At 35.7% G+C, this 12,991-nt stretch overlaps 1 protein-coding gene across 1 annotated transcript; it reads left to right on the top strand.

Annotated features, from left to right (window-relative positions):
• Nucleotides 1–6,228: 6,228 nt before the first annotated feature.
• LOC137616918 (uncharacterized) lies at nt 6,229–9,733 on the top strand. Its single transcript, XM_068346795.1, has one exon. The coding sequence runs from the start codon at nt 6,580–6,582 to the stop codon at nt 8,905–8,907; it is 2,328 nt and encodes a 775-aa protein (XP_068202896.1). The 5' UTR covers nt 6,229–6,579; the 3' UTR covers nt 8,908–9,733.
• The last annotated feature ends 3,258 nt before the right edge of the window (nt 9,734–12,991 follow it).

Here is a 12,991-nt window from a genome sequence, read left to right as displayed (position 1 = left end):
AACACCTAGAGGTTACCGTGACTGGTTTACGCTTTGGCTTCTTAATATCTATGATAAATGAAATATGTTCATGGTCAGCTACAATACTTGGATTTACCTCAATTTTAATGACACTTTCCTGCTTGTTTGTTATTAACACATCTAGTAGTGTGGATGAGATGGGGCTAACTCTAGTAGGTTTATTAATCATTTGATTTAATTTGGTGACTCTTAAAATATTATGTATCTTTGCTGAACCTAACATCAAATCATCATTTAGATCACCTATTACATAAATTGATTTATTCTTTAGAGAAATCATTCTCAGACATTCCAAAATATAGTTATAAGTTTCATTTGAAGCATGTGGATGTCTATATAAGCAACCAATGATAACAGAAGGTAGCTTACGAGATTGTACAGAGAGCCAAACCTCTTCTACCCCCTCTACTCTTTGAACATTAAGATTACAAATATTAACAGAAAGATTATTTTTTACATAAATACAACAACCTCCACCTCTTCCTTTGTCACATCTATATATTGTATATTTAGGAAAATCAATGAGTGAATCGACAACATTCGGGGTTAACCAAGTCTCAGTTAAACATAATACATCAATATTTCTGTTTAAGAGCATTAATTCAATTTCACATATCTTACTAAGGAGAGACTGTACATTCAAATATTCTATACACAAAAGATCGTTTTTTGTAGTCACATGATTAGCTATCCCAGTACCAATGTCCGGGACGAGCACTTCTTGTGTGATAACTGCCTCTTGATGGAAGAGGCGGGAAGTCATATTCCCACGTATCCGCTCGTGACCAGTAGTTGTCATGGGAGAGGTCATGGTAGTCATAAGGCTGAGCTGAGTGACCTCTATAATTGGCTCTATTTGTCGACTGCCTATGGGGTGGTCTCCTATTGTATTCCTCACTTCGGTATTGCTGGGGTGATCCTTGGTGTTGGGGGAATGGCCTATTATCATGGGAGTGGTAGGAGTGGGTATTCCATCTAAACCCCGTCCGAAATGGCTGTTTAGGCCTACCTACATTTCTTTGCGTCAACGGCTTCGTGGCGGCTTCCAATTGTCTTCTCCTAATGTGGGGTAGGAAGGGTCGAGTGATTATACCGTCAGCCCACGGATGACCTCCCATCACTGTATTCTGCTTATTCTCTGGCACCTTTGCTACAAATGATTGGCCTCGTTTAGAATGTCCAAGGTGCCGTACTTTAACTTCTTGTTGTGAGAGCCCTCGGAAAACTAACTCATCAACCACATTCTTAATAGATGCATTGCTGCTGACACCTCCAATGTATATTTGTACTGACCTTTTGGGTTGTAATACGATGTTGTCTTCCGAAATTTGCTCTTGACGTGTTTTTCTATTTTTCTTTTTGTTGACCGGTGGTAGGACACTGCGTTGGTCCGTAGGGACTGCTTCCTCCTCCTCCCTTTCTTCCTCCTGGCCTTCGCTCTCATCTTCACTTTCTTCCTGTTGTAAATAATTGTTGTCGATTGGGGGAAGTGTGGGGGAGGGCAGTGGATTAGGGAGTGGCTGGCTGTTCACCTGCATTGTTTCCGTCCTGAGTAAGTTAGGGTTCCTTATCAAAGGAGATTGGGGGAGAGTTTGGCGCGATTCATTAACACTATTTTCTGAATATTTTGGCATTGATTGTTCGAGCTTATAGACTCTTGCTTGAAGTGATGTTACTATTTGAAGTAGTTCTGCTATAATCAAATTATTATCATCAAAGTTATGTGCACTTTGCTCATTGAAAATTTTATCTAGTTCTTTATTTTTATGTGAATTAATTATGCAAGTGCTAAGAGTTATAATATCGCTCACAATTTTATGTTTCACTTGTCGCTTCACTGGTTTTTTATTTTTATAATCCGAAAACACACTACATATTTCTATTATTAGGAGATCTCTCAAGGATATTGATAAATCCTGATGACATTTATCAAGCACTTCTTTGATATCATGTGTAGAGTACTGGCATATCTTTTTCAAAGATTTAAGAAATACTAGTGGGTACACGTCTTGGTTAATTGTTTCCAAGATACCTAGGTGTAAAAGAAAAGGCTGAAATTTTTCTAGTTATGCCAAAGTTCTACATTTAACAAAAAATTAAATGTAGAACCCTTGGTGTGGAGTGTAAAGAAATATTTTTATGCTTTTCGTATATTTTTGTTTGTATTGAAAAGTACATTGTGTCTTTTGTTTACTTTGGTGGTGGTTGGAACTATGGGCATTTGTTTAATGGTAATTTGTTTTATGACTATAGGATAATTTCCGACTGTTTACTATTGAGCCTGAATAGTTCTTTAAACTGACTGTTTGACAGTTAAATATCCACTCACTGTGCCTTTTGAGTATTTATATTCAGCGGTCCAGAATCCAGAGGGGGCAGATTCCAGTAAGACAGATTCCCAGCGGGGTAGAGTCAGAGACCAACACAGAAAGCAGTCCGGAAAGGAGATTTCTGACAAATTTTTTACTCCTGAAAGTGTTAAGTGTCATGGAGCGATAAACTCCACCTAGGCCGAGCGATAGGAATTCATGTTCGGAGAGAAGCAACTGGATTTATCATCTATCCAAGAAAGACCAGGATCTAAAGAAACGTCCTTTACATATGGTAGATGAGTTACTGTGGAGAGGAAGTGGTGCATACATCCGAAGACAGCTTTTCGGGTGGTTTCCTCTCAAGACGAGAAACGGCAGTTCAACATTTATAATTTCAATTATTAAACTCAATAGTTTTCTTTGTCTTTGGTTTAAATCCTCTCATTTAATTCATAATTTTTACCATATGGCGCCCGAACAGGGACTTGTTGGTTATTTGCTAGTTGTTGCCGTTTCTCCGTCCTTTGTTTTCTTATCCGCTCGGCCATTCGAATTTGTTTTGGTGATTTAGGGTTGTTTTTTAACAACTGGTTACTTTTACTTAGAGGTCTTAACGAATTTTCATTGTGCCCCTTAAGCAGTTTCTGTCGGGAGGTCTAGTTCAATTTTTTTTTGAATGAGTCATTTGTGACTTTCTAGATTATATTCATTTCATTAGGTTTGTAAGGAGATCGCAGGCATGTCAAAAGACTTGAAATTTCTGATTAGCTCTAGGGCTAACTATCGAGGACAGGTCAACCGTATTCATTCTGAATTAGACAGTTTTGGTAATAACACTCCTCGGGAGAGAGACTGCCTTGTTAGTAAATTGAAAAGACTCCAGGATGAGCTTGAAAAGGCCGACTCGGTCATTCGAACCCTGAAATGGGAATTAAACTCAGAGGATGAGACGAAAGCCATAGCTGAAAATGATATAGAAATTGAAGAATGTTGTAAGTATGAAGATAGGATCAATGAATGTTTGTCTACTCTGTCTCATCTAGCTACATCCAGTCCAAATCATTCCAGTCTGGAAGTTTCTGGAAGCACATTGAACAGCATGCTTAAGAGCGCAACTGCCCCTTTACCTAAATTCAAAAGTGAAGAGGGAGAGGATCTTATTAGGTTTTTTCAGCAATTTGAAGATACGACGAAACGCTTCAATTATTCTGACTACGATAAATTCTTACTTTTGAAACAGCAAATTTCAGGGCGTGCCTTGTCTTTGATAAATTCCCTGGACAGCATACAGCATTCTTATAACGTAGCAAGAGATCTTTTGTTGAATGCTTTAGCCTCTCCCGTCACTAGAAAATTCAATGTCATCAAACAAATGTCGAATCTGAAACTTGATTACAATACAGAACCGTTTGAGTACATAGGGAAAATTAATTCTATTTGCGGATCCATTAGCGCTTTAAAAATAACTTCAGAAGATATTTTACAGTATTTTGCCTGGCATGGTTTAAATGAGAACTTCCAATCTCATTTAATTCATATCACCAACGAAACCAGGCCATCTTTGAATCAGATAGCAGATAAATTTTTTGAAGCCACTGAAAGGTATTTAACCAGTCAACGACAGTATAAAATTAAACAGAAAGCAAGAGAACTTTGTCCTAAGAGAGCTACAAGTTTTGCTGCAAATGTTGATTACCAAACAGGCCCGTCACTGAACGTTTTCAAAGTGTGTCCTTTATGTAATGAGGATGGTGACTCCTCACATCCCATTCACAAATGTGAAAAGTATCCTGAACCTAGGTTAAAAATCAACAAGCTAAGAAATTTGAAGGCTTGTATAAAATGCGGCAGGTTGGATCATAATGAGGATACCTGCAAATTTCACTTCCGGAAACGTTGCGATTGTGGCGCTTGGCACTTCAGATTTCTATGCATGGGCCAAGAAAGCAGTGGAGTCATGAGGGATAGTGGTCAAGGTAATGTAAAATTGAAAAAGGAAAATTATAAACAAAGTGATCGAGTTGTGAAGGAGAGTAATTCAAGCATGATATTTGTTGAGAGATTTTCTGAGTCGTTCAAAGTCACAGACTGTAGCCACGCAATACTTCCTACCTTTTCTTGCATCCTTCAGGGAGAGACAAAGATTCGTTGCATGAGGGACAGCGGGTGTCAGTCAAACTTCATATTAGAGGAGAGGGCAAAGTATGAAAACTTGCCTGTCATAAATTCTGATCTCAGAATCAAAATTAATGGATTTAACTCTTCCAAAGTTTATCATACTAAGTCTTACAAAGTGCCTTTGACGATTGGAGATCATATTTACGAGATTGAAGCAACGGGTGTGCCATCTATTCACACTTCATTGAAATTGCCTGGCTTGCAGAAAATTGTTCGGGAATTTATGAACAGGGGATATTCCTTGGCGGATGACTTCTTGAAGGACGGAAAAGATGAAATTAATAACATAGATTTTATTCTCGGGTCAAATTTTGCTTATTGTCTTCCTGAAACAACAGTATCATTTGGGGGTAATGAGAATGATGCACCGTCGGTTTATTCCTTGACTGCTGCAGGTGTAATGCTAGTGGGTAACACAGATCAAATTAGGAGCAATTTGAAGCACCTCCCTCCTTGCTTTGGGGAAGAACAGACAAAAGCTGAAGTGCCTTTGTATACATGTGAGGATCTTGCCCTTTCAAGTCATAATTCTTTAGATCCTCTCCTAGATTGTGATGATCTGACAGAAAGTGAAGGAAGGATAGCAATAGTGAACGATGCGGGGAGAATCAATTATGCTTCCTTGGAAAGAGCTACTCAAGAGATCCTTGATAAGTGTTGTACAGATACCTTGAATTATGACACGCAAATATTTCCCGGTAAGGTAGTTGAAAACGAAAGAATAATAAATTATGTTCTTCAAAATACAAGGCGTAACGAAGACGGCAGGTTAATTATGCCACTAATCTGGAATCACAAAGTGAAACATTTGCTAGGGCAAAATAAAACTCTAGCTACTAAAATTCTAAATTCAAATTTCCAAAGATACTCTAAGGGTGATGGAGTAAAGTTGAAATTAATCGACCAATGCTTTAGAGAGCAATCTGAACAAGGCATTATAGAAAGAATTGACAACCTTGATCAGTACTTGGAGGAAAATCCAAATCACAGTTTCTTGGCCCACATGGCAGTATTTAAACCAGAACGTGACACTACAAAATGTCGAGTAGTATTTTTATCTAATTTATGTGAAAATAATCCTTTACAGGGAGTAACCATGAGTCACAATCAAGCCATGTTGAGTGGACCTTGTTTAAACCAAAAGATCACCACAGCTTTATTACAGCTACGCTTTGATTCCAAACTCCTGTGTTTTGATATTAAAAAAGCCTTTCTCAACATATGCCTCTCTGATCTAGATTCCAGCAAGTTACTTTTTCTATGGCATCGTAATGTACAAAAAGGAGATTACAGTATTGTTGCATATCGTAGCTTAAGACTTCCATTTGGTCTTGTTTGTTCCCCTTGCATATTATTACTTGGACTTTATAAGATTTTGATGATTGACACTGATGATGATGACCAGGTAAATTTGCTTAAAAGACACATTTATTCATTAATATATATGGATAATGGCAGTATTACTGCAAATAATAGTGAAAAATTGAAGTGGGCCTTTCAAGAGTTAAAAGGAATATTTGAGCCCTATAAATTTTATCTTCAGCAGTTTGTAACAAATGATACTGAAATTCAAGAGGAAATTGATAACAGCTCTGGAGAGAAAACTAGCAGATCAGTCAAATTATTGGGGCTCTTATGGGATAGAGTTGATGATACCCTATCCACTAAGCCTCTAGTTTTAGATGGTGAGGCAAATGCAAAGAGGAATGTTTTGAAAACTATTGCCAGTCACTATGATGTATTTGGCTTTACTTTGCCCATTCTGAATCGAGCACGACTCTTTCTACATAAATTACAATGTGATTCGTCCTATACCTGGGACTCCAAATTGCCGGATGTAGAAATTAAAGAATGGAAAAACATATGTCGACAAGCAAATTCCTCTCCCAGCCTCGGAATTAGAAGATTTGTTGGCCAGAGAAATGGAGAATATAAACTGATTGCCTTTACAGATAGTAGTAAGGATATATACGGAACTGTTATCTTTATTCAGGATATCCAGTCATTAGAAGTGAACTTTGTTCTAGCTAAGAACCGTTTTGTGAATAAGCAATTATCTGGGAAGAGCATGCCTTCCCTTGAGTTTCAGGCCATTACTTTGGGTGCAGAAGTGTTAATAGATACCTATAAGGAATTAACTGGGCCCTCATGTGTTGAAGCAATCAACATAAAAGAACTCCATTTGTTTTCTGATAGCTTGGTATCCTTATCCTGGATTAATTCCCATTGTTATAAATTAGATAAGATGCATAAACACAGCACCTTTATCCGTAATAGGTTAGAACATTTAATTACCTTGTGTGAGATGCATCCTATAAGATTTCAATTTGTTTCAGGTATTAAAAATCCAGCTGACCTTGTCACTCGTGTAGCTTCATATAAAACTACCGTTAAGTCTAATTTCCTCTCTGGGCCAGGGTTTTTGAAAGAATCTGCTAACTTCTATTCAAGTCGCAGTGATATAATGAATATCATTGTACCAAACCCCAGGGCAAAATCAGGGGATGTTGTTTCGGAGAATTACAATCAAATTAATTTCGGCTCCACCGAAGAGGAATGTGCAGAACATTTAGCATCAACAAGTGGGTGTTCTGCGTCTTTCAAATCCGGCCAAATTATTACTGGTGCAGCCGGTAAGGGAGAACCAGAGCACTTGGTGACTGTAAACAAATTTTCCAGTTTGTCTAGGCTTGTATCTGTTTATAGGTACGTGTTTAAGTTTATTGAGAGCCTAAAATGCAAACTTTACTCCAGGTATCCTGAGAGGTATGGAAACCTGAGAGTTCTTGACGAAAACTTGTATGCCAAGGCAATGAATTACATAATTAGAATAGAACAGCACATTTATTTTCCCGAGATATTCAGGTATTTTGACAGTGGTTCTACGTTCGTTAAAGATATCCCAAACATTGTTAACCAACTCAATGTATATCCTGATAATGAGGGAATTCTAAGAGTGAAAAGCAAATTCTCAAGATGGAAAAATGATAAGAATTACAGATTTCCTGTTTTGCTTCCTAAGGATAGCTACATCACAAAATTAATTGTTTTAGATTTGCATGAGAAAATGTATCACTCAGGCTATTACAAGGTTTTGTCTGAATTAAGAAGACAATTTTGGATTCCACACTGTTTCTCTGTTGTGAAACGCATCCTGCAAGAATGCATACTTTGTAGAAAACTGAAGCAGAGAGCTATTAAACTAAATCAATCTCCCTACAGGTTATTCAGACAAGAACCACCTAGTGTTCCCTTTCGTACAATATTCATAGATCACATAGGCCCTTACTTTGTACTTTACAATGGCAAAAAGGTGAAAGTCTGGATTCTTTGCATAACTTGCCTCTGGTCTAGGGCTATTAATTTAAAAGTTTGTCTTGACATGACCTCAGGTGAGTTCATTAGAGCTTTACAGCTTCATTCATTTGAATATGGAGTGCCTGAATTATGTTTATCTGATCTTGGTTCATCCTTAGTTGCAGGAGCTAACATAATTACTGACTTTCTGAATGATCCAGAAACCCAGAAATTTTTTGAAGAACAAGGAGTACGGCCATTAAAATTTGAGCAATATTTTAAAGGCCATCATCCTCTTGGGGGATTAGTGGAAGTATGTGTGAAGATGGTCCGTCAGTTGCTTCATTGCTCAATCAAGAAAAATGTTCTTCAACACAGAGATTTTGAATTTGTGGTTTCACAAACTATTCACCTGGTTAATCGAAGGCCTATTGCTTTCTCGGAAGGTCTAAGAGATACCAGTGATGACGTAATTCCAGACCCTATTACCCCAGAGAAGTTAATACATGGCTTGGACTTAATATCTTTGAATCTTATTCCAGCCATGCAGCCGCTTCCCACTAGCAATGATCCTGATTGGTCTTTAAACACTGACCCTATTGATACCATAAGAACAAGTTATGAGAAACTGAAGAAAGTGCGCACACATTTGATAGAAACCTACAATGCAGAATTTTTGAATAATTTGATGACTCAGGCTGTCAATGATAAAAGTAGATATAAGCCGGTTACCCACAAAAAATTACAGGTAGGGGACATTGTACTGATAAAAGAGGAGAATTGCAAACCTACCAATTTCCCATTGGCAGTTGTTAAAGACGTTAAAACTAACGTACTTGATGAAGTAACTGACGCTGTTCTGCTTAAAGGTAAAAACAGGGAGATGGTTCGACGACACGTCACATCTTTAATCCCTATATTAACGCGCAAGGAAATGTCACAATCAAATATTAAAACATTGACAGATCATATTTCTGTTAATACTACCGATCCCACGGCAAACCTGGGGGAAGATAAGCCTCAGAATAAAGAGAGGCCCAAGAGGAAAGCTGCTCTGCAAAGCATGCAAAAGACTCGAGGTATGATCAGTGACATTTGAGGAACCTTTCAGGAACATAACTGTACATAGTTGGGTTTATTAATTGTACATAATTTTGCTCATTTCACAATTATATATATATATTCATATATAATTTGGGATTAGTCCTACATTTACTAAGGATATAAATGTAGAACCCTTGGCCTGGAATGTAAAAGAAAAGGCTGAAATTTTTCTAGTTATGCCAAAGTTCTACATTTAACAAAAAATTAAATGTAGAACCCTTGGTGTGGAGTGTAAAGAAATATTTTTATGCTTTTCGTATATTTTTGTTTGTATTGAAAAGTACATTGTGTCTTTTGTTTACTTTGGTGGTGGTTGGAACTATGGGCATTTGTTTAATGGTAATTTGTTTTATGACTATAGGATAATTTCCGACTGTTTACTATTGAGCCTGAATAGTTCTTTAAACTGACTGTTTGACAGTTAAATATCCACTCACTGTGCCTTTTGAGTATTTATATTCAGCGGTCCAGAATCCAGAGGGGGCAGATTCCAGTAAGACAGATTCCCAGCGGGGTAGAGTCAGAGACCAACACAGAAAGCAGTCCGGAAAGGAGATTTCTGACAAATTTTTTACTCCTGAAAGTGTTAAGTGTCATGGAGCGATAAACTCCACCTAGGCCGAGCGATAGGAATTCATGTTCGGAGAGAAGCAACTGGATTTATCATCTATCCAAGAAAGACCAGGATCTAAAGAAACGTCCTTTACATATGGTAGATGAGTTACTGTGGAGAGGAAGTGGTGCATACATCCGAAGACAGCTTTTCGGGTGATTTCCTCTCAAGACGAGAAACGGCAGTTCAACATTTATAATTTCAATTATTAAACTCAATAGTTTTCTTTGTCTTTGGTTTAAATCCTCTCATTTAATTCATAATTTTTCTATTTCCTGGATAGGCTGTGACAAAGCTTCCTGGTTGTTTAAGTCATCGGCAGCCATCTCTACACAATGTTTCACAGAACAAGAAAAACACGTCCGTACTCTACGAGGTCAAGAGGTCAAGAGGAGAGAGAGAGAGAGAGAGTATATTGTGTCTGTGTAAGAGGGCAACAAAGGTATCTAACATACGGAACGCGTCTGATCCAAACGTGTAAATCCGAATGCATTTGAATCTCTCACACATTCATTTCAGATGATCGCAATCTCTCAGAGGATTCACTTTTAAGTGATTGCTTTCTGCAATAGCCACGTTCTCAATTGGAAGTTTCCGATTTAATTTCGAATTTATTTTTTTATTTATCCCATGGTTTCCTGAGATGGATTTTTTCTTTATTTATTGTATTGAGAACATCTTTCTTGCTAATATTTGGAATGGCGAAACTCTTTTATGTAATTTTTGCCTTTGTTTATTATCCCAGAAAATTTATTGTTGAGGAAAGTTTTTTTATTCTGGCATGAAACCTCATCCTTACTCGAAATTGTAGATAAGATTCATCATTTGATAATCGAATCATTTTCTTTTTTATTCAATTTATTTTTTTCTCTTTCATCTTATATACTCTCACATTTTAAATATCTCCTCCAAAAAAGGAAATACTATAACCGTCACCTTTCCATGTCTAGCATTATTCATTATTAAACATTTCATGATATTAGCTTCACCTATTAACATCATTAATTATCTGCAAACAACACATCAATTTTCCCAGAGTTTACAAAAATCAAGTGTATATTCTATTTCACATCACTTATTATCAATTAATCTCCACTTTGATGACAATTTGTTATCTGGACATAACCATCTCATTTACCAATATTTAATCTTAATAACATTCATAATGGCATTTTTACTTGTAATTTTTTGCTTCAACTTTTTTGCATCTATCGAAAGTAACTTCAGTGATTATTCTTAGGTTGCTGGCACCATTAAGATTTGTTTCATCACTTTCCTCCAGATGAAGCAGCTCCTCATAATAGTTACGAAAATCTTCAATCTGCTTTTTTAAATGCCATTTTTTTTTATTGCAAGATTCCTAAACTCACTACCTTTTCTCCAAACTTTTCACGCATTTTTTCATCCTTTCATTTTCTACATAATCATGCTTTTATTTATTTGTTTTAAATTTTTTTTTATTATATTCCAGACTATGGCATATAACGTTCACGCTTTATAACATTAAAAATAACAGTCATGTTTTCTTTGAAATGCAAGGAACTTTTCCCTTTAAATATTTCCTTTCTTTCTTTTGCTATCCATCTTTTGTCTCTAGACTGACCTCGAATACTCCATGACCTCATCCTGGAAGTTTTTAGATTTTCCATAACACATAGGTCTTTAAAAATTTCTACTATTAATCTAAAAGTAAATTTTATTATTAATTCACTCTTCCTTGGAATCCACATTCATGGCGAAAACCAGTAAAATATTAGCAAAATTAAAAGCTGAACTCAATCCAAAATACCTTATAAACTTGAGCTAAAATAAAGTAAAAAAAAAAAAAAGAAAGAAAAAAAAATGTATAGATCATTCAAATAATTACCCAGAAATGATTAAAAGTCTATATTATAATATCATACTTTAATCAAAATAAACCACCTAAAAAATTATAATGTATTTGGGATATATGATGGTAAAAACGGTACGTAAAGGGAACAAACAAAATGTATACTATTCCTATTTCAATAAAATTTTCAAAAGTTTATTAATTGGCTTTATGACCTGATTTAGATTTCGCAATAACATTACATCACGACTCAACACTATTGGAAAAAAACTTTTAACTTATTATTGTTATTTTTTTAATTCAATCAGATAACACACTGTTAGAACACTACAGAAATGAAAACAAACCTTAGGAATGATTTCCTTAGAATCTTCGCCCGTCTTGAGTAATGCTACAACTTTAATCAAGACAATTTTGTCCTCTTTATCGAATACAGTACGACGCAAAATCCTAACCGTTCTATAGTATTTATAACATGGAGCAGCAGTATTTGATTACGAATTTTTTTTTTTTTTTTTTTTTTTTGTGCGGTATGGGACAACAATAAAATAGTTTTCACATAGAAACAAATTGATAACGAGTACAAACAAGGTAACGTTAAATTGGGTATGACCTCCACTTTTGCAAGAAATAATTCGTTATTTAAAATGTATGATGATGTCATCAGGGTTAAAAGGTCGTTGAAACTTTTGCCCTTCTTCATTTTTATCCAACCTGCACAGATCTTTAGGACATCTTCTTTGCTTGTTGGAAACTGTACATATGAAGGCAGTTTTTCAAACGAAAGGATTCATTGAACTCGAGTACAAAGTTAAAAATTCTTGATAAAAACAGTTCGAAAATATTCAGAAAATGGGTTTTATAATGACTTCATCTTGTGAATTTTTTTTTTTTTTTTTTGCATAAGGAAGAATAATTTGACTGTTTCAAAAATTATGTCATGCTTAATACAGGATTATCAAATTTTATTTCTAACAGGAATAAGTAATGGTATTGACCTTCTTGAAAATTAAGCATTGGTCTTAAAGTTCAAAAACAGACACTTAAGTCTTTCAGTGTTAGAGGATGTGCACACCACTATAATTTTGAATAATGTTTTGATTGTGTTGTATTAGATATCTGTTGGTACGTCTGCCTGCCAATGGTTATCTGGTGGCAGAAAATCAGGTTTTTTTTCTCTCTTACATACTAAATGGAGTAACAGTAGAACAAGGCGAAGAGCTGTATAGACAACTTTGACAAGAAGTTAACAATAAGCTAGCTCTCATATGAGAGAATTACAGTCAGCAGTGAGCTGGGACACTATGAATTCTACAACAAACACAGAGAGGCATAGGCTTCTAGAATTTGTCAATAATGAAATGCTCCATCTGTGGGTCCATAAACTAACTACGGGAAGCAACATATTGTGGTAAAAACTGAAGAAAATTTCATATCCAGTTTTCCAGTAGGAAAAAAAATAATGACAAGGTTTACCACCAAATTGTTAGGTTTCAGTGATATATTCCACATCTAAAAGAAGGGGATATATATATATATATATATATATATATATATATATATATATATATATATATATATATATATATATATATATATATATATACTAGAGACCTAGTAGGTGGATGAAACTGA

The sequence above is a fragment of the Palaemon carinicauda genome, chromosome 23 (assembly GCF_036898095.1).
Source record: "Palaemon carinicauda isolate YSFRI2023 chromosome 23, ASM3689809v2, whole genome shotgun sequence".
NCBI classification, from domain to species: Eukaryota; Metazoa; Arthropoda; class Malacostraca; order Decapoda; family Palaemonidae; genus Palaemon; species Palaemon carinicauda.
This window is presented reverse-complemented; position numbering and strand designations above follow the sequence as displayed.